We start from the raw sequence: 24,652 nt of genomic DNA on the forward strand, positions 1-24,652 counted from the left end.
ATACATTTTATCCGCTCCCCTGTTGGATGGATGTGATGCTGGCCTTATTTCACAAACCAGCCTAAAGGAGAATCTTCAGACAGTTATGATTATGCAACACCTTCTCACTATTGCAATCATCCACCTTCCTATCCTAGTACCAACCAGGACACAATGGACTTTGCCAAGTTCTTTGCAACGTGTGAGCTAGTCACTAAAGGACACTATCAAATACTTAGACCTTTCACTGTAGTGAGGAGATAGAACTCCTAATCAAATATCTTTGAACAAAGTCTGCAGAGCACACCAAAAGGATCAGGGTGATCAACATAAACCACCCAGAGATCTGGCACAGACTTAATGAGTGGAGTGGCTCAGCAGAGAAAATGCACTTTTTATAAGAATCAATGACATTCCTAAAATATCTCATAAAGGTTACCAACAACTTAGGGAAATAAGTGACCTGTTAATGGTACTACAAATAGCCAAAGCAGAAGGGGACCTACCAGGTCTTGCATTCCTTGAGATAGCCAGAGGTGTTAACTCATCATGCAAAAGCTGCCTTACAACTTTAAAGAGCGGTGGATGACACGGGTCTAATTCAAAGAGGTACATAATGTCCTATTTCCTCCCTTCGACGTGATTATGGATCTTGTATACCAACAAGCCAAGATAAGGAATGGCCCCAGTTTTGATCTCACTTGGCCACATGCAACCCCTTCAGTACCTAATACTCGCAAAGTAGCAGTAACCATACACAAAACTAATGCTTCCTCTTTAGATTCTTTTCACAGATCTGCAGAACCTTCTCATGAAAAGACAAAGAACAAAGACTCTGGAAAGAAGTGTCCCCTATGCGGAAAGGCTCATCCTCTTCTGAAATGCAGTGCCTTCAGAGAAAAGTCCATAGAGGCCTGCAAAGCATTCCTAAAGGAAAACATCTGCTACAAGTGCTGTTCATCGACATCTCACCTTGCCAAGGACTGTAAGGTCTGTGTAAAATGCACAGAATGTGACCGTACACAGCACAGCACACCCTGGGTTACTTGCGTGGGTTTTGCCTCACACCAAGAACGCCAGCAAGCATGGAGAGGAGGAAAGGGACACTGCTACAGCTACATCAAAGGTAAGTTCTCAATGCACAGAATTCTGCAAAGGTGCTATAGGCAGCAGGTCCTGCTCCAAAATCTGCCTAGTCAGAGTATACTCAACAGGCCAGTTATACCCAACAGGCCAAAGGGATAAAGTCATTAAGCTTTTTGCAATGCTGGATGATCAGAGCAACAGATATTTAGCCTGCCCAGCATTCTTTGATGCATTTAATGTCAATGGCCCAAGCACTCCTTAAATGCATAATATACTTGACTCCAGAACTTGACCCTAAGGCTAAAATAATGCTACTCCTTGGAAGGGATATCCTATGGGTCGACAAAGCAAGGGACCAAATAAATGGCCCTCACAACCCACCCTATGCCCAGAAACTAGACCTCGGATGGCTCATAGTAGGAGATGCTTGACTTGGAAGTATACATAAACCAGCCTGTGTAAACAGCATACTAACAGGAATGGGCGAATTTGACACGTTTTGTTTTGCCAAAAATTCGCTGCTGGCGAAATGTTACAGATGCCCATTAGTCTATGGGCATCAAAAAAAGTTTGACGAGCGTCTTTTTTTTTTTGCCCGCATGACGCAATACAAGTCTATGGGCATCATTTCTGCAGCAAAACAAGGCGAAAAAATTCGCCCATCCCTAGTCTTCTAATGTGTGTATGAGTCCTATAATATGTGTATGTGTCCTAGAGGGTAATTATGTTTCTTATAATGTGTGTATGTATCATAGAAGGTGTGTATGTGTCCTATAATGTGTGTTATGTGTCCCTTAATGTGTGTATGTGTCCTATAATGTGTGTATATGCTCTATAATGTGTGTGTCCAAGTAGGTGTATATGCATCCTATAATGTCTATATGTGTCGACCTAGAGGGTGTGTGTGTGTCTCTTAATGTGTGTATGTGTCTCTTAATGTGTGTATTTGTCATATAACGTGTGTATGTGTCATATAACATGTGTATGCACCCTATAATATGTGTGTGTCCTTTAAATGAGAAACAAACCTGTAACATAAACACCTACGCCTCTAACCCTTATAGACCCCCCCAGCCTAGGTGGTACCCGGGGCAAATGCTCCTAACTTTTTACTTACCCCTCGGTGAATATTCTGTCCTCTGCCGTTCATGGCAGCCATCTTCTTTACTTTGTAAACTTCGGAAGCCGACATTTGTTTTCGGCACATGCGCAGTTGGAGTGATTTTCCGGTCCAGAACAACTGTGCATGCACCGAAAGTCTGGTAAATTTCCCGGAAAATTACTCCAACTGTGCATGTGCCGAAAGCGAAGGTCGGCTACCAAATTTTAGAGAGGAAAAGAAGATGGCTGCCGTGAACTGCGGGGGACAGAAACTGCACCATGGAGTAGGTAAAAATTTAAGAGCATTTGCCCTGGGTACCACCTAAGCTAGGAGGGAGGGGGGTCTACAAAGAGTAGGGGCATAGGGTTTTTTTTTATGTTACAGGTTTGTTTCTCCTTTAATGTGTATGTCCTATAAGGTGTATATGTGTCCTAGAGGGTGTGTATATGTCCTATGTGTCAATGTGTCCTATAATGTGTGTGTGTCCTATAAAGTGTGTATGTGTCCTAGAGGGTGTGTATATGTCCAATGTGTGAATGTGTCCTATAATGTGTGTATGTGTCCTATAAAGTGTGTATGTGTCCGAAAATGTGTGTATGTGTCCTATAATGTGTGTGTCCTAGAGGTTGTGTATGGGTCCCATAATGACTGTATGTGTCCTAGACAGTGTGTATCCTTTAATGTGTGTCTCCTATAATGTGTGTATGTGTCTTATAATGTGTGTATGTGTCTGATAATGTGTATGTGTCCTAGAGGTTGTGTATGGGTCCTATAATGACTGTATGTGTCCTAGACAGTGTGTATCCTTTAATGTGTGTCTCCTATAATGTGTGTATGTGTCTGATAATGTGTGTATGTGTCTAATAATGTGTGTATGTGTCTGATAATGTGTGTATGGGTCTGAGGGTGTGTATGGGTCCTTTCATGTGTGTATGTCCTAGAGGGTGAATATGTGTCCTATATTGTGTGCATGTGTCCTAGAGGGTATGTATGTGTCCTATATTATGTGTGTCCTAGATGGTATGTGTGTCCTATATTATGTGTATGTGTCCTAGAGGTTATGTATGGGTCCTATAATGTCTGTATGTGTCCTAGACAGTGTGTATCCTTTAATGTGTGTATGTGTCTGATAATGTGTGTATGTGTCCGATAATATGTGTATGTGTCCGAGGGTGTGTATGGGTCCTTTCATGTGTGTATGTGTCCTAGAGCGTGTGTGTCCCAGAGTGTGTGTCCCAGAGTGTGTGTATGTGTCCTATAACGTGTGTGTGTCCTTTAATGAGTTTATGTATCTTAGATGGTGTGCATGTGTCCTTTAATGTATATGTGTCCTATATTGTGTGCATGTGTCCTAGAGGGTATGTATGTGTCCTATATTATGTGTGTCCTAGACGGTATGTTTGTCCTATATTATGTGTATGTGTTCTAGAGGGTATGTATGGGTCCTATATTATGTGTGTCCTAGACGGTATGTGTGTCCTATATTATGTGTATGTGTTCTAGAGGGTATGTATGGGTCCTATAGTGATTATGTGCCCTATAGTGTGAAAGTAATCTAGAGGGTGTGTATGTATCCTATAATGTGAGTATGTATCCTAGAGGGTGTGTATGTCCTATAATGTTTCTTTGTGACCTATAATGTGTGTTCTAATGTGTTCTATAATGTGTGTATGCGTCCTATAATGTGTTTCTGTCCTATCATTTGTGTATAGGTCCTTTAATGTTTGTATGTGTCCCAGAGGGCGTCAATGGGTCCTATTATGTGTCTATTTTTCCTAGAGGGTGTGCGTGGACTATAATTTGTGTGTGTCCTAGAGGGTGTGTATGCATCATATGTGTGTATGTGTCCTATAATGTGTCCTATAAAACACATACATATATTATAGGACACATACACACACTCTCTAGGACACGTTCACACCCTCTAGGACACGTTCACACCCTCTAGGACACATACACACATTAGAGAACACATACTCACATTATAGGACACACACACATATTATAGGACACACACATTATAGGACACACATAGGTGGGGGCAGGCCCTGGTGCGGGCCGTGCAGCCGGCCCCGCCCCCACCATCGTCGGTGCGACTGCAGCAGAATCCAGTGGGCGCGTGACTGCCGGGGGGCCCTGGCCCAATTGCACCCCCTGCTCCCCCGGTAGTTACGCCACTGGACACACACACATTATAGGACACACACACACATTTTAGGACACACATACATTATAAGACACATATACACCCATTATGAGACACATATACAAATTATGAGACACATACACCCATTATAGGACACATAACCACATTATAGGACAAACACACAGCCTCTAGGACACACACACACCCTCTAGGACACAGACACTCCCTCTAGGACACACACACACCCCCTCTAGGACACATACACACCCTCTAGGACACACAAACACACAACCCCTCTAGGACACGTACACACATTATAGGACAATTACCCTCTTGGACACAAACACTATTTCTAGGACACATACACACATGATAGGGCACATAAACACATGATGTGGCACATACCCACATGAGGGGGCACATACCCACATGAGGGGGCACATACCCACATGAGGGGGCACATACCCACATGAGGGGGCACATACCCACATGAGGGGGCACATACCCACATGAGGGGGCACATACCCACATGAGGGGGCACATACCCACATGAGGGGGCACATACCCACATGAGGGGGCACATACCCACATGATGGGACACATACCCACATGATGGGACACATACCCACATGATGGGACACATACCCACATGATGGGACACATACCCACATGATGGGACACATACCCACATGGTAGGACTCATGCAGACATTATAGGACACATACATGCCCTCTAGGACACATACACACCCTCTAGGACACATACACACCCTCTAGGATACATACCCACATTATAGGACACATACCCACATTATAGGACACATACCCACATTATAGGACACATACCCACATTATAGGACACATACCCACATTATAGGACACATACACACCCTCTAGGACACACAAACACACAACCACTCTAGGACACATACACACATTATAGGACAATTACCCTCTCAGACACAAACACTATTTCTAGGACACATACACACATTATAGGGCACATAAACACATTATGGGACACATACACACATTATGGGACACATACACACATTATGGGACACATACACACATGATTTTAACCTATACACTAATTTATTAACCCTTTGCCTGCCAAGCATGTATGGCGTACATGCTGGCAGGCAAATGCTCAGGCTGCCAAGAACGTACATGGTACGTTCTTTAGCAGCTGAGCTCTCTCTCTACTTCGGCGGCTTTTGCCTCCTCCGCAGAGAGTGGGGAGAGAAGACAACCCCCTAGGCAATGAGGCTGGGGGGCTGTCAAGTCGGATCTGTGACTCAATTGTTGCAGATCCGACTTCAAAGTAGCAGACGCATCGCATGGAGCTTCTGCTACTACACTCACCTTCCTGCCTGCCTGCAGAGCCACCCACGTACTTCCTGCTGCGCAACAACTCTGCAGACACTCTGCCAGGACATCTCCAGCGATGACAGCGATCCTCCTGCTCCAAAAACGGTAAGTGCACTTTTTTTTACACTTTTACCTGCACCTACACATACTTACAGTACATTTATACACTTACACACACATTTTTAGTAAAGATTGGTATTTTTTATTTTAGCGCACTTGGTCCCTTTTGTACAGTTATTTACACTTATTTACATGTATTTGCAAACTCAGACAACTTTTTTTTTTGTATCAATAATTTTTATTGAGGAAATCGTGCATAGCAACAAAGTCAGTAGCATTGTTACAGTTACTTCACAAATACAGATAGTGTTGAAAACGTTTCTGTAGCAAACATCAAAGCGATTAAGTCCAATGATAACAACAAGCATAGTATATGACATGAAAACTGAACATGTGTCAAGGCTAAATAATACTAAAAGTAGACCGTACACTTTTCCCTTTTTTACATAGAATTCAAGAGAAAAAAAGGAAAACTACAAAGGACAGGACAGAAGAAAGAAAAGAAAAAGAGAGAGAGTAAAAAAAAAAAAAAAAAAAAAGGAGGAAGGAGGGGGGGGGTTAAGGTCCACTGCCTTATCAACCTAGGCAATATAAACAAGGACTAATTAGTCAGTATCCGCCCACCCAGAGTCTTTGCAACCTATTCTCAATAGACTAGTGCTGATCGATTAAACCCAGTCGGATAGCGGTAGGTGATCCAGGGGTCCCAAACCTTCGCAAATTGGTCCTGCTTGTCTAATACTATACACGTTAACTTTTCCATAATAAATACTCCATCTATCCTAGTTTTCACATCAGAAAAAGCCAAGGTCGGCGTCAGCCAAGCTTTTGCTATCACCTGCTTCGTTGCAGACAACTTTTATTAGTGCACAAGTATGTAAACACAAACAGGTGTTTTTTTTTTATTTTTTACGTATTCATTGTACTGTTATCTTTTGTTTTGTTTTTTTGCCTAAAAACATGTTATTTTGGCAGTGTGACTATTGGATAATCGATTTTGGCCACTAATTACGCTGTCAGAACAATTATTTTGTTATTGCATTGATTTATGCTATTTTTGTGGTTTTATTGCAATTTTTGTCCCTGCATTATTGTTCCTTATGTATATTTAGGTATAGTTTTGCTGTTTGGTGCTTTGGTATAGAAAGCTAGATTTTACTTAGTTTGATCCGCCAAAATATGTGCTTTCCAAAAATATATGGGTTTCTGGGGGTCTTTTTACAGTTTGGGGGGTCTTATGGCACATAACGCACAGTTAGGGTTCTCTTTTCTGCAGCTTAGTTGGCTAGCGTGAAAATTCATAGGCATGTTTTTCATTTGGGGTCCATACACAACACATACTTTGTTAAATCTATGCATATTGGGCATCAAACTATTCATTAGACCTCTGACATCCATATTTAGAGAGATTTTTCTTTGTACGTAAAACATTGTATGTGATAAATGCGGCAAACTGCAACATTTTTTGGCTATTTTCAGAAATGTTGTAAAAACCTATATGTTTAGAAAAGCTTTGCAATTTGGTAGTTTCGTGTAGAAAGACGTCGTTATCTTTGTTGGAATCGGCAGAATGTGTACTTTCCAAAAATATATGGTTTTCTGGGGTGAACGTACTTTTTTCTACCTTTGCTGCCCCCAAAACAATGTAAATGTGTTGATTTTGCAGCACCTGAAATGACAGACCATATGGGGGTCTTCCTTTTGGGGCCCCTATATGCCACGTGCTTGGGTACACCTATACATACGATGCGGCAGGGTGGACATTTTGAGGTGATTTTTGAAAATGTCCCTAAAATTGCCAAATTTAGGAACCTTTTGCAGCTTGGTGCTTTGGAGTACAAAGACATGCATACCCAATTTGGATTCGGGGGAATGTGTACTTTCCAAAAAGATATGGTTTTCTGGGGTGAACATACTTTTTTCTACCTTTGCCGCCCCCCAAAACGATGTAAATGTGTTGATTTTGCAGCACCTGAAATGACAGACCATATGGGGGTCTTCCTTTTGGGGCCCCTATATGCAACGTGCTTGGGTACACCTATACATATTGGGCATCAAACTGTTCAGAGGACCCTAAGCTTTCATATTTGGGGGGATTTCTCTTGATACCTAAAAGTATGTGGGTAATACGATGCTGCAGGGTGGAAAATTTGAGGTGATTTTTGAAAATGTCCCTAAAATTGCCAAACTTAGGAAAGTTTTGCAGCTTGGTGCTTTGAAGTAGAAAGACATACATACCCAATTTGGATTCGGGGGAATGTGTACTTTCCAAAAATATATGGTTTTCTGGGGTGAATGTACTTTTTTCTAACTTTGCCCCCCCCATCTATGCAAATGTGTTGATTTTGCAGTATCTGGAATTACAGAACTGATAGCTCAAATGGGGTGTCTACATTTTAGGGCCCCTATATACCACATGTTTAGGTAAACCGATACATATTGGGCATCAAACTGTTCAGTGGACCCCAGGCTTTCATATTTGGTGTGTTTAACATTGATACCTAATGATGTGTGGGAGATATGATGCTGTAGAGTGGAAGCTTTGAGGTAATTTTTAGGACACATGCACACCCTCTAGGACACATGCACACCCTCTAGGACACATGCACACCCTCTAGGACACATGCACACCCTCTAGGACACATGCACACCCTCTAGGATACATGCACACCTTCTAGGACACATGCACGCCCTCTAGGACACATACACGCCCTTTAGGACACATACACGCCCTCTAGGACACATACACGCCCTCTAGGACACATACACGCCCTCTAGGACACATACACGCCCTCTAGGACACATACACGCCCTCTAGGACACATACACGCCCTCTAGGACACATACACGCCCTTTAGGACACATACACGCCCTTTAGGACACATACACGCCCTTTAGGACACATACACGCCCTCTAGGACACATACACGCCCTCTAGGACACATACACGCCCTCTAGGACACATACACGCCCTCTAGGACACATACATGCCCTCTAGGACACATACACGCCCTCTAGGATACATACCCTCATTAAAGGACACATACCCACATTATAGGACACATACACACCCTCTAGGACACACAAACACACAACCCCTCTAGGACACAGAAACATACAACCCCTCTAGGACACATACACACCCTGTAGGATAAATACACACATTATAGGACACATTTCCACATTAAAAGACACATATCTACATTAAAAGACACATATCTACATTAAAGGACGCATACCCACATTATAGGACACATACACATATTAAAAGCTACATACACACCTTATAGGACACATACACACATTAAACGACACATTATAGGACACATACATACATTATAGGACAAACGCACACCCTCTAAGACACACACCCCCTCTCTAGGACACATATGGGACACCTACCCACATGATGGGACACCTACCCACATGATGGGACACCTACCCACATGATGGGACACCTACCCACATGATGGGACACCTACCCACATGATGGGACACCTACCCACATGATGGGACACCTACCCACATGATGGGACACCTACCCACATGATGGGACACCTACCCACATTATGGAACACATACATTATAGGACACACCCTCTTGGACACATACACACCCTCTAGGACACACAAACACACAACCCCTCTAGGATACATACACACATTATAGGACACATGCACACTCTCTGACACATACACACCTTCTAGGATACATACGCACCCTCTAGGACACATACCCAGATTATAGGACACAAACACACTAGGACAACGACACACACCCTCTAGGACAAACGCACATCTTCCTGAACACACACACCCTCTAGGACACATACACACATTATAGAACACATACACACCCTCTAGGACACACACACACCCTCTAGGACATATACACACATTATAGGACACACTCATTATTTCTAGGACACATACACACATGATAGAACACATACACACATGATAGAACACATACACACACACGATAGGACACATACACACACACTATAGGACACGTATACACACATTATAGGACACATATACACACATTATAGGACACAGGAACACATTATAGGACACATGCACACCCTCTCAGACACATGCACACGCTCTAGGACACACAACCCCACATACACACATTATAGGATAATTACCCTCTCGGACACAAACACTATTTCTAGGACACATACACACATTATGGGGCACATACACACATGATGGGGCACATACACACCCTCTAGGACACATACACACCCTCTAGGACACATACACACATTATAGGACACACTCATTATTTCTAGGACACATACACACATGATAGAACACAAACACACATGATAGAACACATACACACATGATAGAACACATACACACACACGATAGGACACACACACACACTATAGGACACGTATACACACATTATAGGACACATATACACACATTATAGGACACAGGAACACATTATAGGACACATGCACACCCTCTCAGACACATGCACACCCTCTCAGACACATGCACACGCTCTAGGACACACAACCCCTCTAGGACACACACACACATACACAGAACACATACACACATTATACATACACATATTATAGGTAAATTACCCTCTCGGACACAAACACTATTTCTAGGACACATACACACATTATGGGGCACATACACACATTATGGGGCACATACACACATGATGGGGCACATACACACATGATGGGGCACATACACACATGATGGGGCACATACACACATGATGGGGCACATACACACATGATGGGGCACATACACACATGATGGGGCACATACACACCCTCTGGGGCACATACACACCCTCTGGGGCACATACACACCCTCTGGGGCACATACACACCCTCTAGGACACATACACACCCTCTAGGACACATACACATATTATAGAACATATTATAGAACACATACACACCCTCTAGGACACATGTACACCCTCTAGGATACATACACACATTATAAGACACATACACATGATAGGGCACATACACACATTATAAGACACATACACATGATAGGGCACATACACACATGATAGGACACATACACACATGATAGGACACATACACACTTGAACTGGATAATGGGCATATCTATCAATTGGTATAATTGAATTAATTAATTAAAGGGATCTGACTTGCGTCAGAAGGATATCAATGTTGATAAGGGTAGAGAGATCTCCCCTTAATTAATTATACCATGTTCTAAAGGATAAATCAATTGAGCTAAAACATTCCACTTCTTTTTTTAAAAAAACCCGGAGAAATACATCTACTGTTTAACAACAAGGTGATGCGTTTTTAGAATCAAGAAATTAATTTTCAAAAAAGTGCTTAATAACTCAAAACCTTAAAGGTTATAAAGTGCTAGTGCAATAAATTGATTTTAATATTCAGGCTCTTACACAATTTAAAGTGACTTGTGCTCAATTACTGAATTAAGTTTTTTCAGGTGGTCTCCCTAATAAAAGGTCACCTTTTTTAAGATATTAGAGAGCCTGAATTTTTTTTTTTAATTCACACCCTCTAGGACACGCACACACACATTATAGAACACGTATACACATTATAGGACACATACACACATTATAGGACACATATACACATTATAAGACACATACGCACACTAAAGGACACACACGCACATTAATGGACACACAAGCACATAAATGGACACACGCGCACATTATAGGACACACACCCATTTTAGGACACACACATACACACATTTTAGGACACACACCTTCTGGGACACATGCACACATTATTGGATGCATACACACCCTCTAGGACACATATACATCCTGTAGGACATATACACACCCTCTACAATACATACACACACTGTAGGACACATACACACCCACTAGGACACATACACTTATTATAGGTCACATACATACATTATAGGACACATACACACCCTCTATGACAAATACACACATTGTATGACAAATACACACCCTCTAGCGCACATACACACCCTCTAGGACACACACATTTTAGGACACATACACACCCTCTAGAACAAACACACATTATAAGACACACAAACACATTTTTGGACACGTACCAGTGTTAATTAGGGATGGATTTATCTTTATAATGAAAAGATAACAATGTGGTCAACATGTTCCCTGGCCCTGTGGTACACTAATATTTCTCTTGTCTAGCGTTTCGGCTGCTCCGCCATCTTAGTTTTGGGGATCGGCTCTTGAGATGCACGATCGCCATCTTGGTTATGGGCGTATACACAAGTCCCTGCTAGTTTCTATTGAGGAGAGGTCAGGGGAAGAAGGCCAGCTACTTTCAGGGGAAGATTCTGACCAGGAACAAGACCCCTCTAGATCTCAAAGAGAAGTTGAGTCTTATTCAGACTGTGCTTCAGACCTTCCATTTAGAAGACACCATGGCTACTCCTGAGCCAAACAAGAATATATTCAAGAGGCAGAAAAAGACTTCCTCAGTCTTTGCAGCCTATGAACAGCTGGAAGACATTATCAAGGCACAGTAAAAGACTCCGGACCGTAAGGTTCAACTTTCAAAGTGATTCACTCAGACTTACCCCTTTCCACAAGAATGTACAGACCTTTGGTCCTCACCTCCTAAAGTTGACCCACCATTGTCACGTTTATCTAAGACCACAACCATACCTGTGGCAGATGCGGCATCCTTCAAGGACAACATAGACAGATGCCTAGAGGGGTTCTGTAAGGCTATTTTCTCAGCAGCAGGAGGGGCTCTACAACCCATCTTCTCCACAGCCTGGGTTTCAAGGGCTATGGAGGTCTGGATAGAACAAGTAGCACAGCTCATTGGTTCTGAGGATCCCTCTACAGATATTTTTCTGTCCCATATTGCAGACGCAAATACCTACATCTGTGATGCAGCATTAGACGCAGCCAAACTTATTGCTAGAGCCTCGGCTCAATCCATTGCAGCCAGGCGCTTTCTATGGCTCAAGACACGGTCAGCAAACATAACATCTAAGAGATTGCTCGTCAGTCTCCCATTCGGAGGAAAACAGCTTTTTGAGGCAGAGCTTGAAAAGATTATCTCCCAGGCAACTGGGGGCAAGAGCACCTTGCTACCACAGAATCGGCCCAAACGTCCAGTGTTTAAGAGGAGGCCATTTCTCCGGCCCTTTCGTCAGGGTCAAGGCCAGAGGCAGAGGCCACAGATGGAAAAACATCAGTCAGCCAACCAAAACACAGATCCGTCTAAGAAGGGCTCCAGTTGGTCTTGAAGAAGAAATAACAACAAACCCTCTCAGGACAAGTCTACCTGCACATGAAATGGTGCCCACCGCCGAGGGCATCCTCTTAGGCGGCCGCCTAAGGAACTTTCGTGAGGTGTGGGAACAGAAAGTCCAGGACCCCTGGGTACTGAACATAGTGTCACAGGGTTACCTCATCGAATTTACACAAATCCCACCACAGAGATTCTTTGTGTCACGCCTACCATCAAAGGAGCCAAAGTGCTCCGCATATCACAGAATTCTTCACGATCTCTCAACATCAGGAGTCATAAAGCAGGATTTTATTCCAACCTGTTCATTGTACCCATGAAGAATGGCTCTTACCGTCCAGTGCTAGACCTAAAAGCAGTAAATAAGTATGTTCAAAAGCAACATTTCAAGATGGAATCCATACAATCGGTACTATTATAACTAGAAAAAGGGAAAAGTTCATGGCAGTGATAGACATCGAGGAGGCATACCTTGACGTACCAATACATCCCCACCACTACAGATTCCTTTGCTTTTTTTCCGCAGGAGGTCATTGGCAGTTTGTGGTGCTTCCGTTCGGGCTCTCCTTCACTCCACAAGTATTCACAAAGGTGATTCTTTTTATGAGAATGTAAGTAGAGACCTCGATTCTGGGATGGCAGTGGATGTGATTTACTTAGACTTTGCTAAAGCATTTGATACAGTGCCACACAAAAGGTTACTGGTTAAATTAAGGAATGTTGGCCTGGAACATAGTATTTGTACCTGGATATAGAACTGGCTAAAACATAGACTACAAAGAGTGGTGGTAAATGGAACATTTTCTAATTGGACCAGTGTTGTTAGTGGAGTACCGCAGGTCTCTGTACTAGGTCCCTTGCTTTTCAACTTGTTTATTAATGACCTGGAGGTGGGCATTGAAAGTACTGTTTCTATTTTTGCAGATGATACTAAATTGTGCAGAACTATAGATTCCATGCAGGATGCTGCCACTTTGCAGAGTGATTTGTCTAAACTGGAAAACTGGGCAGCAAACTGGAAAATGAGGTTCAATATTGATAAATGCAGGTTATGCACTTTGGCAAAAATAATATAAATGCAAGTTATACACTAAATGGCAGTGTGTTGGGAGTTTCCTTAAATGAGAAGGATCTAGGGGTCTTTGTAGATAACTAGTTGTCTAATTCTGGGCAGTGTCATTCTGTGGCTACTAAAGCAAAAAAAGTTCTGTCTTGCATAAAAAAGGGCATTAACTCAAGGGATGAAAACATAATTATGCCTCTTTATAGGTCCCTGGTAAGGCCTCATCTGGAGTATGCAGTTCAGTTTTGGACTCCAGTCCTTAAGAGGGATATAAATGAGCTGGAAAGAGTGCAGAGACGTGCAACTAAATTGGTTATAGGGACGGAAGACTTAAATTATGAGGGTAGACTGTCAAGGTTGGGGTTGTTTTCTCTGGAAAAAAGGCGCTTGCGAGGGGACATGATTACACTTTACAAGTTCATTAGAGGACATTATAGACAAATGGCAGGGGACCTTTTTACCCATAAAGTGGATCACCGTACCAGAGGCCACCCCTTTAGACTAGAAGAAAAGAACTTTCATTTGAAGCAACGTAGAGGGATCTTCACAATCAGGACAGTGAGGTTGTGGAATGCACTGCCGGGTGATGATGTGATGGCTGATTCAGTTAATGCCTTTAAGAATGGTTTGGATGATTTTCTGGATAGACATAATATCAAAGGCTATTCTGATACTAAGCTCTATAGTTAGTACAGGGTATATAGAATTTAATTAAAAGTAGGGATGGGTGTATGTATGGATGCTGGGTTTTCATTTGGAGGGGTTGAACTTGATGGACTTTGTCTTTTTTCAACCCAATTTAACTATGTAACTATATGGCAGCAGCCCTGACCGACCTGAGACTCAGGGGTGTGGGGGTCATACCATACTTAGACGACCTCCTAGACAAGACTCCGTCTCATTCACTAACCACAACCCACCTTTACGTGGTGATAGAGACGCAAAGTCTCTTCCCATCAACATCCTAGAACTAAGGGTGATTTGGCTCTCCCTGTCCCACTGGACAAACAACCTGAGGGGATTGCCAGTAAGAGTAAAGTCGGACAACATGACGGCAGTAACCTACAGTAGCCTTTGCAAAAGTGCAAAGGATCATTCTATGGGCAGAGAGGAATGTACCGGCCATCTCAGCGGTACACATCCAAGGAGTAGACAACTGGGTAGCAGACTTCCTCAGTTGAGAGACAGTAGATCAGGGAGAATGGAGCTTGCATCCAGAAGTATTTCAGGAAATAGATCCACCTCCGGTATGCCCCATCGTGTCACTGATGGCATCATGCTTAGTGATGGGTGAATTTATTCGCCAGGCGCGAATTCGCGGTGAATTTGCCGCCAGCGAATAAATTCGCAGAAAAAAATCGGAAAAACAGACGCCAGCGTCAAAAACGAGACGCCGGTGCCGTTTCGCAAATTTTTCGCCGTTTCGCAAATTTCGCGCGCAAATTCGCCCATCACTAATCACGCTACAACAACAAGCTGCCAAGCTTTATGGCAAGAAACCGAGACCCATTCGCAGTAGCAGTAGATGCGCTAGTAGCGCCGTTGGCCATTTCACAGAGTTTGTGTTTCCACCTCTGGCCTTACTTCCAAGGGTCATCAGAAGAATAAAAGAATAGGGAGTAGAGGCAATTCTGATGGCTCCATTCTGGCTGTGCAGGCCCTGGTTCACAGAACTCATGAGGCTAGCAGCAGACATTCAATTCCCACTCAGAGGAAATCTGTTATCACAGGGACCGGTATTCCACCTGAATTCTCTACGGCTGAATTTAACGGCATGGCTCTTGAGGCCCTGATACTTTCCAGATCTGGAGTTCCCACGGAGGCTATGCCTACCCTAATGAAAGCCAGGAAGCCAGTATCAGCGCGTATTTACCACAGAGTCCGGAAAACCTTCATATCATGGTGTGAGAACAACACCAGAGATCCACAGGTCCTATACAAAGGAAACCTACTGCTTTTTCTACAGGAAGGGCTGAACAAGGGCCTGGCCCTTGGTTCTTCAAAGGTTTAGGTGTTGGCCCTCTCCATCCTTTTTCAACAGCAGCTGGCAGTACAACCTAACATCAAGACATTCCTATAGGGCACCTTAGACAGGCGCCTCCATACCATCATCCAGTTTCTCCATGGGATTTTAATCTGATGCTATCCGCAATACAAGATCAGCCATTTGAGCCTCTTGAAGAGATTCCATTACAAACCTTAACAGTCAAGGTAGCTTTTCTCTTAGCTATCACATCAGCTTGACGAGTTTCAGAACTGGCAGCATTGTCATGTAAACCCCCATTCACAATATTCTGTGAGGTTAAGGTGGTACTACGACCAACGCCGGATTTCCTTCTTAAAGTGGTATCGGAATTCCACCTCAATCAGGATATGCCCACATTCTAAGACATCAGCAGAGAGAACGCTTCACACTCTGGATTTTGTTCGCACTCTGCACTGCAGGCACACATATCTGCGACTAAGAGCATAAGGAGAGTGGATAACCTGTTCATCATACCTGAGGGACCTATAAAGGGCCTCAAGGCATCAAAGGCTACAATCTCAAGATGGATAAGGACAGCCATCATCAGGGCCACACGCAGCTAAGAGTAGACCTCCACCATCTGGAATCCGAGCTCACTCAACTAGATCCCTCAGCACTTCTTGGGTGGTACGCCACCAAGCTTCCACTGAACAGGTTTGCAGGGCAGCAGTGTGGTCCTCGGTACACACTTTCTCCAAATTCTACAAGGTACATAATCTTTGCATCAGCAGAAGCAAGCTTTGGGAGAAAGGTGCTTCAGGCAGTTGTTGACTGGGCACAAGGGGTCTTAAGTCCCGCCCTCATGGGTAGCTTTGGGATGTCCCCATGGTGCCTGTGTCAATCTAGGCAAGAGAAAAATAGATTTTTATACTTACCGTTAAATCCTTTTCTTTTGTCCTACATTGGGGGACACAGGCCTTCCCTCCCTGTAAATTCAAGTTGTTAAGTTTTTATAGTTGTTAAAGCTAATTATAAATAGTTCAAGGGGGTGAGGGTCTCCTCGTTTTGCAAGTTGTTTCTAGTAGGGTGGTCCTTTCTTCCGTCTTCGGTCCCAAAACTGAGGGTTCAGGAAGTAGGCAGGGGATAGAGCCCAGTGCAGGAAGAGGATTATTGACTTTGAAAAGTCATAATTATGACTTTAAATCTCATAATTATGACTTTAAAAAGTCGAAATTATGACTTTTAAATCTCATAATTATGACTTTAAAAAGTCGAAATTATGACTTTAAATCTCATAATTATGACTTTAAAAAGTCGAAATTATGACTTTAAATCTCATAATTATGACTTTTAACAGTATAACTACGGAAGAGTCATAACTATGAGATTTAAAGTCATAATTATGAGATAGAAAAGTCATAATTATGAGATTAAAAATCATAATTTCGACTTTTTAAAGTCATAATTATGAGATTTAAAGTCATAATTATGAGATTTAAAAGTAATAATTATGAGATTTAAAGTCATAATTTCGACTTTTTAAATTCATAATTATGAGATTTAAAGTCATAATTGAGATTTAAAAAGTCATAATTATGAGATTAAAAATCATAATTATGAGATTAAAAATCATAATTATGAGATTTAAAAGTCATAATTATGAGATTAAAAGTCATAATTTTGACTTCTTAAAGTCATAATTATGAGATTTAAAGTCATAATTATGAGATTTAAAGTCATAATTATGAGATTAAAAGTCATAATTTCGACTTCTTAAAGTCATAATTATGAGATTTAAAAGTCATAATTATGAGATTAAAAGTCATAATTTCGACTTTTTAAAGTCATAATTTCGACTTTTTAAAGTCATAATTATGAGATTTAAAAGTTATAATTATGAGATTTAAAGTCATAATTTCAACTTTTTAAAGTCATAATTTCGTCTTTTTAAAGTCATAATTATGAGAATAAAAGTCATAATTATGAGATTAAAAATCATAATTTCAGCTTTTTAAAGTCATAATTATGAGTTTAAAAGTCATAATTATGAGATTTAAAGTCATAATTGAATTTTAAAAGTCATAATTCACCATCATTTTTTTTTTTTTTGCTGGCCCCAGTGCTCTTCCGTACAATGGGAATCTGGGGGTATTATATATGGAATTTCCACTTTATCATTTTGCTGTGCACTTCTGGGGTATTATACATGAAACTGCCATGTTGTCATTTTCATATGAGTTCTGGGGGTAGTGTACATGAAATAGATATGATGGAGCCGGTATGGGCCGAAAGAGGGCATGCCTGTAAGGTAAAAGGGGGGAGAGAAAGGCAGGAAGTACAGTTTAGGAAGAGGTAATGGGAAAGTACAGGCTAGTGGGCTGGGGGTTATATTTATATAGAAAATGTGGGAGAGGGTACTTTGTTTTCCTAACTAGAGGCAGCACAAAGGAGAAGCAAGCCCACCCTACCCTCCCATGTTTTTTCAAGGCTACACAAAGGTTTATGGTAAGTATGCAAGGAGTAGTTTATGGGGGAGACATTTAAAGTAGAATGGGGAACAGAAGGGTGTAGTTTATTATCACAGCATTTGGCGGTGGTCCTGGGAGAAAACAGAGTTAAAGGAGGAACTCTTATGAGTTACGGAAAAAAGGGGGAATACTGGATAACTGGTCAGCTCGGGCATGGGGTCCCTTGGTGGCAATAGTTCAATAGTTCCTCCTTTAACTCTGTTTTCTCCCAGGACCACTGCCAAATGCTGTGATAATAAACTACAGCCTTGGACGGTAGCACCTGGGTCACTCATGTGGAGTAGTGGAGTGCTGAACTATTTGGACTATATATATATATATATATATATATATATATATATATATATATATATATATATATATATATATATATATATATATATATATATATATATATATATATATATATATATATATCTATATCTCTCAAACAGAATGGAATGCACAACCATTAGTACAGAAACCTGGGTGCTAGTCTGAGAAGTATGTAGACAAGATGCAGGGATTGACAGCACTCCAAGGAAATACATCAAGTCAATAATTCAAATGAAAGTGGAGATTTATTGGTGATCCAACGTTTCGGCTCCGCACAGAAGCCTTCGTCAGGGAAAGAAAAAAAAAAAAAAAAAAATATATATATATATATATATATATATATATATATATATAATCAAACAGAATGGAATGCACAACCATTAGTACAGAAACCTGGGTGCTAGTCTGAGAAGTATGTAGACAAGATGCAGGGATTGACAGCACTCCAAGGAAATACATCAAGTCAATAATTCAAATGAAAGTGGAGATTTATTGGTGATCCAACGTTTCGGCTCCGCACAGAAGCCTTCGTCAGGGAAAAAAAAAAAAATATATATATATATATATCTCTCAATAGTTTCCAAACCAGCACTCCCTTTTGGTGAAAACATACAATCTTTTATTGTAGTACAAAGCACCCCTACTTACTTGAGGGATACTCCACATCTGTTAGAAAGTTTAAGATCTTTAAAAATTCCGAAGGAACAAAAATGCTTGTTGGCCAGTTTGGACGTAGTCGGTCTGTATACATGTATCCCAGATGATGTTGGGGTTGAGGCAGTCAAACGCTCACTGGAAGCGTTTGATTCGTATGGAGGACCCCCGATTGCATTTATATTGGAACTTCTAACACTGTCTTTAACAATGAATTATTTTCGTTTTGAAAAAAATTATTTTCTACAGGTTGCAGGGACGGCGATGGGGGCAGCCATGGCACCTTCATACGCTAACCTGTTTATGCACCAGTTTGAACAGACCGCAATTATGCCTCAGTATGGCAGTAAGATACTCTTCTTCCGTCGCTACATCGACAATATCATTATCGTTTGGTGTGGGACGGAGGAAGAGTTCCACTTGATGGTCAGTGATTTGAATACACTTGAGAGCCCTGTTAAATTTAATTATGAAATTCACACTGAATGCATACATTTTTTGGATGTGGAACTTTTGAAGAAAGATGAACATATTGATTTCACTTTGTACCGTAAAAAGACGGACAAAAATGTTCTTCTTCACTATAATAGTTGCCATCCGAAGTCTATGATTAAATCACTACCCATTTCACAGTTCTGTAGAGTTTTAAGGAACAACTCAAATGAATCAGTGGCAGAGAATCAGCTACTTGAGATGTGGGATAGATTTAAGGAACGAGGCTATCCGGACTATGTGCTTGAAAGGGCATTAGAGTCAGCTAGACATCGGGTGACAGTTCCCCATTGTGACATTAAAAAGTCCCATTTTGTCTATAGCACTAAATTTACCTCAGGGTCCAATTTGACGAATAGGACTATTAGAAACCACTGGGCTATTATCCAGGCTGATGATTCTCTTAGTAAGGTGGTTCCAAAGAACCTTAAGAAACTGTTATCAGAGAGGCACAAACCTGAGAGACCTTCTTGTCAAAAGTGATCCAGTAAAATGTTATCAAACACGCCAAGATACATGGTTGAGTAACAACAAACCAGGTTGTTTTAAGTGCCCCTGCTGTACTTCATGTAGATTTATGACACCAGGCAGCAGCTTCCTACATCCGCAAACAGGTAAACGATTTGCAATAAGACATCATTACATGTACCACAACCCATGTAATCTATATGATTACGTGCCCGTGTGGGTTATCATATGTGGGCAAAACCAATCAAACCTTACGCCTGCGAATGGACGGACATCGTTCTGCAATAAGTACAGCATTTCGTGATGGCCATACTAATAAACCGGTGGCTAATCATTTTCTTGAGGTTGGTCATAGGTTACCTACTTTTAGATATATTGCGATTGATCATATCCCCCCTCCCAGGAGAGGGGGCGATAGATCTAAAATGCTGCTACAACGTGAAGTATTTTGGATCAAGAAATTGAACACTTTAGCATCAGCAGGGCTTAATGAGTATTGCTCTCTTAGGGGTTACACTGTTACACTCTTTTGTTACAGGTGCAATATATTCTGTGTGAGAGTAAAAATTCTGCGATTTAGCTATTATGTATATAATGACAATTTTGTATTGATCTTGTTTCTTTCTTTTTATGTGGTTCAGGTGGTGACAGGTTTAACCCCTGAGAGGGGGCAGAACTACGCATCACATGTCCCAAGGGGCGATACGGGGTTGGGTGAGTGCTAATTGGTTTTACTTATTTATGGCGTGTTAATGGTCTTGATAAAGGTCTCAGGAACAGACCGAAACGTTGACCTATTTTTTAACTTATATTTAATAAAATGAACTTTTTAAACTAAACAAAAGTTCCCAGTGTGCACCTCACTTTTTTTGGATTTTATATATATATATATATATATAGATAGATAGATAGATATATAGTGAATAAAGTACCCCCTCTTGTAAAATATAAGGATATTATAAGTTACCGAGGAGTTTCATGACCATATAAAAACACGAGGCCGAAGGCCGAGTGTTTTTATACAGGTCATGGAACTCAGAGGTAACTTCTAATATCCTCATATTTTGCAACTGGGGGTACTTTATTTATTATAATACACAAATTTTCGTGAGTCATGTGACAGAAATTACATCAGAACTCACCGTTTATAACTGATGACATCAGAACTCACCGTTTATAAGGATATAATTTACAGGATATTCATGGCTTTTGTGTATTATATAGATATAGCCCACTAGCCTGTACTTTCCCATTACCTCTTCCTAAACTGTACTTCCTGCCTTTCTTTCCCCCCTTTACCTTGCAGGCATGCCCTCTTTCGGCCCATACCGGCTCCATCGTATCTATTTCATGTACACTACCCCCAGAACTCATATGAAAATGACAACATGGCAGTTTCATGTATAATACCCCAGAAGTGCATAGCAAAATGATAAAGTGGAAATTCCATGTAAAATACCCCCAGATTCCCATTGTGATGCACATTTGACTAAGTAAAATATTTTTACAGAAATTTACTGGGGAAGCAGCAGGTCAATAAGAAGCTAGCGTTCCTTGCTCCATTCCTTTTCTCTGCCGTAGCTGCGTGTTCTGTAAAGGAGGGGGGATCGGACTTTCCAAAAACCCAAAAGTAAAATAAGCATCTGTTTAAGCCTTACAGGAGAACATACCAAATTCCCTCCACAGGCCTCACATTCCCCTCTAGAACTGCACCATTGGGAACTCCCCAAACAGTTATAACTTCATCTGGCTAGAGAATGCGGAGTCAATACACTTTGGTTTGGTGCAAACTTTAAACACTTCCTTGACGACGCTACCTTTGGTCACGTGACTCAACGTGAGAGATAACCAAAAATGGAGAAAAAAGAACATGCGCTCATCCAATTCGATGCGGTGTACCCAAAATACCTCCAATATTTTATTGGTGCAGAGTACAAAGATCAAACGTTTCAGAGGCCTGTACTTCACTGACAACCCCTCTTTGAAATAATATGCCAGTGTTCTAGAATTATATGAACATTCTAAATCTGAATTCCAGCACAGAATGAACCTGTCCTGGTAACCTGCAACCTTCAGATTACTCTGTAGTCTATATACTGTATACTCTATATCAATGCTGCAACCATTTACACTGAGTTGTGGATGTTCCTTCGCTGTTGTTTTTTAGTTATTAAAATGCCAATAAAAAATGATTGAAAAATGATGTTCCTCTAGGCAAGAAATGTCAACTTGAGAGCAGTCAATGATGATTCAGAAGAATGTCCACAGATCTGCACTACTGTCATTCATCGCACGTGGGGCTCGTGTAACATTGTTGAAAATGCTACCACTGGCTAAACTATAGGGAGTGTATAGATTTATAAGCATGGTTCTACTGTATCTTGTATATAGTCTTATTCACCTGACACACCAAACTCTCATTGGACAGAAATTAATATTTTATGCAGGTTAAGCCTAAACCCTAGTCTGCTGCAGTCACATTTCTGATTGCTGTGCCAGGCTGTGCTTTGGATTATCACTTGATACCTTTAATATGGTTAGCAGGTAAGTAGTTAGCTTTTACCAACTTGATGCATTAAAGGAGAAATAAAGTTAAAATCACATCAAATATTAGGCACCCCCTGCACGGTCAGACTGGGCTGGCCTGACACCTGGAAAAGATCGGGCTGGCCCAGACTTGCTGCCCCAAAAAGACCTGTGGCATTTGCACATGTGTGCGGTGCTTCTTTCACATATGTGCATGTTGGGGATGGGAATTGGAGGTCAGGAGGGGGCCCCAGGTACTGCCAGCAGGGCCCTTCCTTTTGCAGCCCCGGTGGGCCTCCAAGTTTCCAGTCCCACTCTGACCCCTACTGCTTCTAAAAGCTTACCTGATATCCCGGCCACGTCACAAAGGTTATGCATAAAGTTACATCAAAACTTTTGCAATTAGTATAACTTTCCCATTTGCCTAGAAACTTAAGTAAATTGTGTATGAAGCAAAAGACAATGCATAGACACTTAACAGGTGCAGGCACTGAACTCTGGAATATTTACGGTAAATTCCAGTGCCCCCAATGACCCTGGCTGACTTATTTGCACATTATTTCAACTGTTTATATGAACCCCCAATGTAACAACTGAATTAGCAAATCAATTAGTTTACTATTTAAATGAACTAATACTGACCAGTTAGATGGCATCAAAGACAGATTATTATAACAGCACATAACTTCCATAAGAAGCAATGACCAAACATGGGCAGGAAGGAGTGTAGGGTTGAATTAAGGGCAATTTCCACAAACCCCTAATGAACTGACTGACTAAGTAGCTCATTACTTAAACGGTTTACTTATTCCAGAGTAACACCAGCTTTATATATTGGAATCTATTTACTCCTACATGATCTTTTCAGCAGGATAATGACTGGATATTGGGCTCCTCAGCAACATCTTTGGGCCTCAACATTTGCAATTTAGGTAACGCATGGAAAAACTTTTATTTGTATAGATATGTAACATATGTAGGTTTTGGCCCATCTGTTGCTGTGTCAGACTGGGAAAAAGTAGGGAGGGATAAGTAAATCCTGCTTCACCTCTTCCTCTCTTGTTTCCTCAGGACTTCCACCTAGAGCCAAAGGGAAGGAAAATGCTGCACTTCATAGGCCACTCCTGCAAATACTCATCCTACAGGTTCCAGGGACACTTACCTCTCTACTTACAGACATCCACATACCTGCTTCTCCCTCCACTGAATAAAGATATTGGTAGCAGCTGCCTCCTTTCCTTATGCAAAATAGGCAGTTTATTTACTAACTGGGTCACATGTATTGGTACCGCACCGGCAGAGGCGCTTCACCAATGAGGCAACTTGAGACTGTGGCCTCAGGCGGCTGCACCCCACTAGGTACCAGGGGAGGCAAAAATGCTGCTCCTGGTACTTTAAGAGCCAAATTTTCAAACCGGAAATTCGGCTCTTCTAGCGCAGAGAGCACAGTTAGGCTCTCTCCGCTAGTGCACTGGCCCTCTCTGCTGCCCTGAAAGGTTAGCGCACGGGGGAGGGGGGCCGGCAGCAACTGCTGCTGCCTCAGGCGGCGGAGGGGCCAGGATCACCCTGCGCAACGGACCCTTGAGGTTATATCAACAGCAAGAGATTGCATTTGCAACATATTTTT

General features: G+C 41.7%; 1 protein-coding gene across 1 annotated transcript; it reads left to right on the plus strand.

Moving 5' to 3' along the window:
- On the plus strand, positions 1–24,444 carry LOC121398331. Its single transcript, XM_041577478.1, has 2 exons — positions 1–1,105; positions 24,097–24,444. Exons 1-2 carry the CDS (start codon positions 625–627, stop codon positions 24,234–24,236), a joined length of 621 nt encoding a protein of 206 aa, XP_041433412.1. The 5' UTR covers positions 1–624; the 3' UTR covers positions 24,237–24,444.
- Positions 24,445–24,652: the final 208 nt, after the last annotated feature.

The sequence above is a fragment of the Xenopus laevis genome, chromosome 9_10L (assembly GCF_017654675.1).
Source record: "Xenopus laevis strain J_2021 chromosome 9_10L, Xenopus_laevis_v10.1, whole genome shotgun sequence".
In the NCBI taxonomy this organism is placed as follows: domain Eukaryota; kingdom Metazoa; phylum Chordata; class Amphibia; order Anura; family Pipidae; genus Xenopus; species Xenopus laevis.

What these genes read in the sequence shown, in the direction of transcription:
- LOC121398331 (XM_041577478.1), top strand. Translation starts at nt 625, where the DNA reads ATGGATCTTGTATACCAACAAGCCAAGATAAGGAATGGCCCCAGTTTT. An exon ending in CTGCTACAGCTACATCAAAG is followed by an intron (nt 1,106 to 24,096) that starts GTAAGTTCTCAA and finishes TTGTTTCCTCAG; the next exon opens with GACTTCCACCTAGAGCCAAA.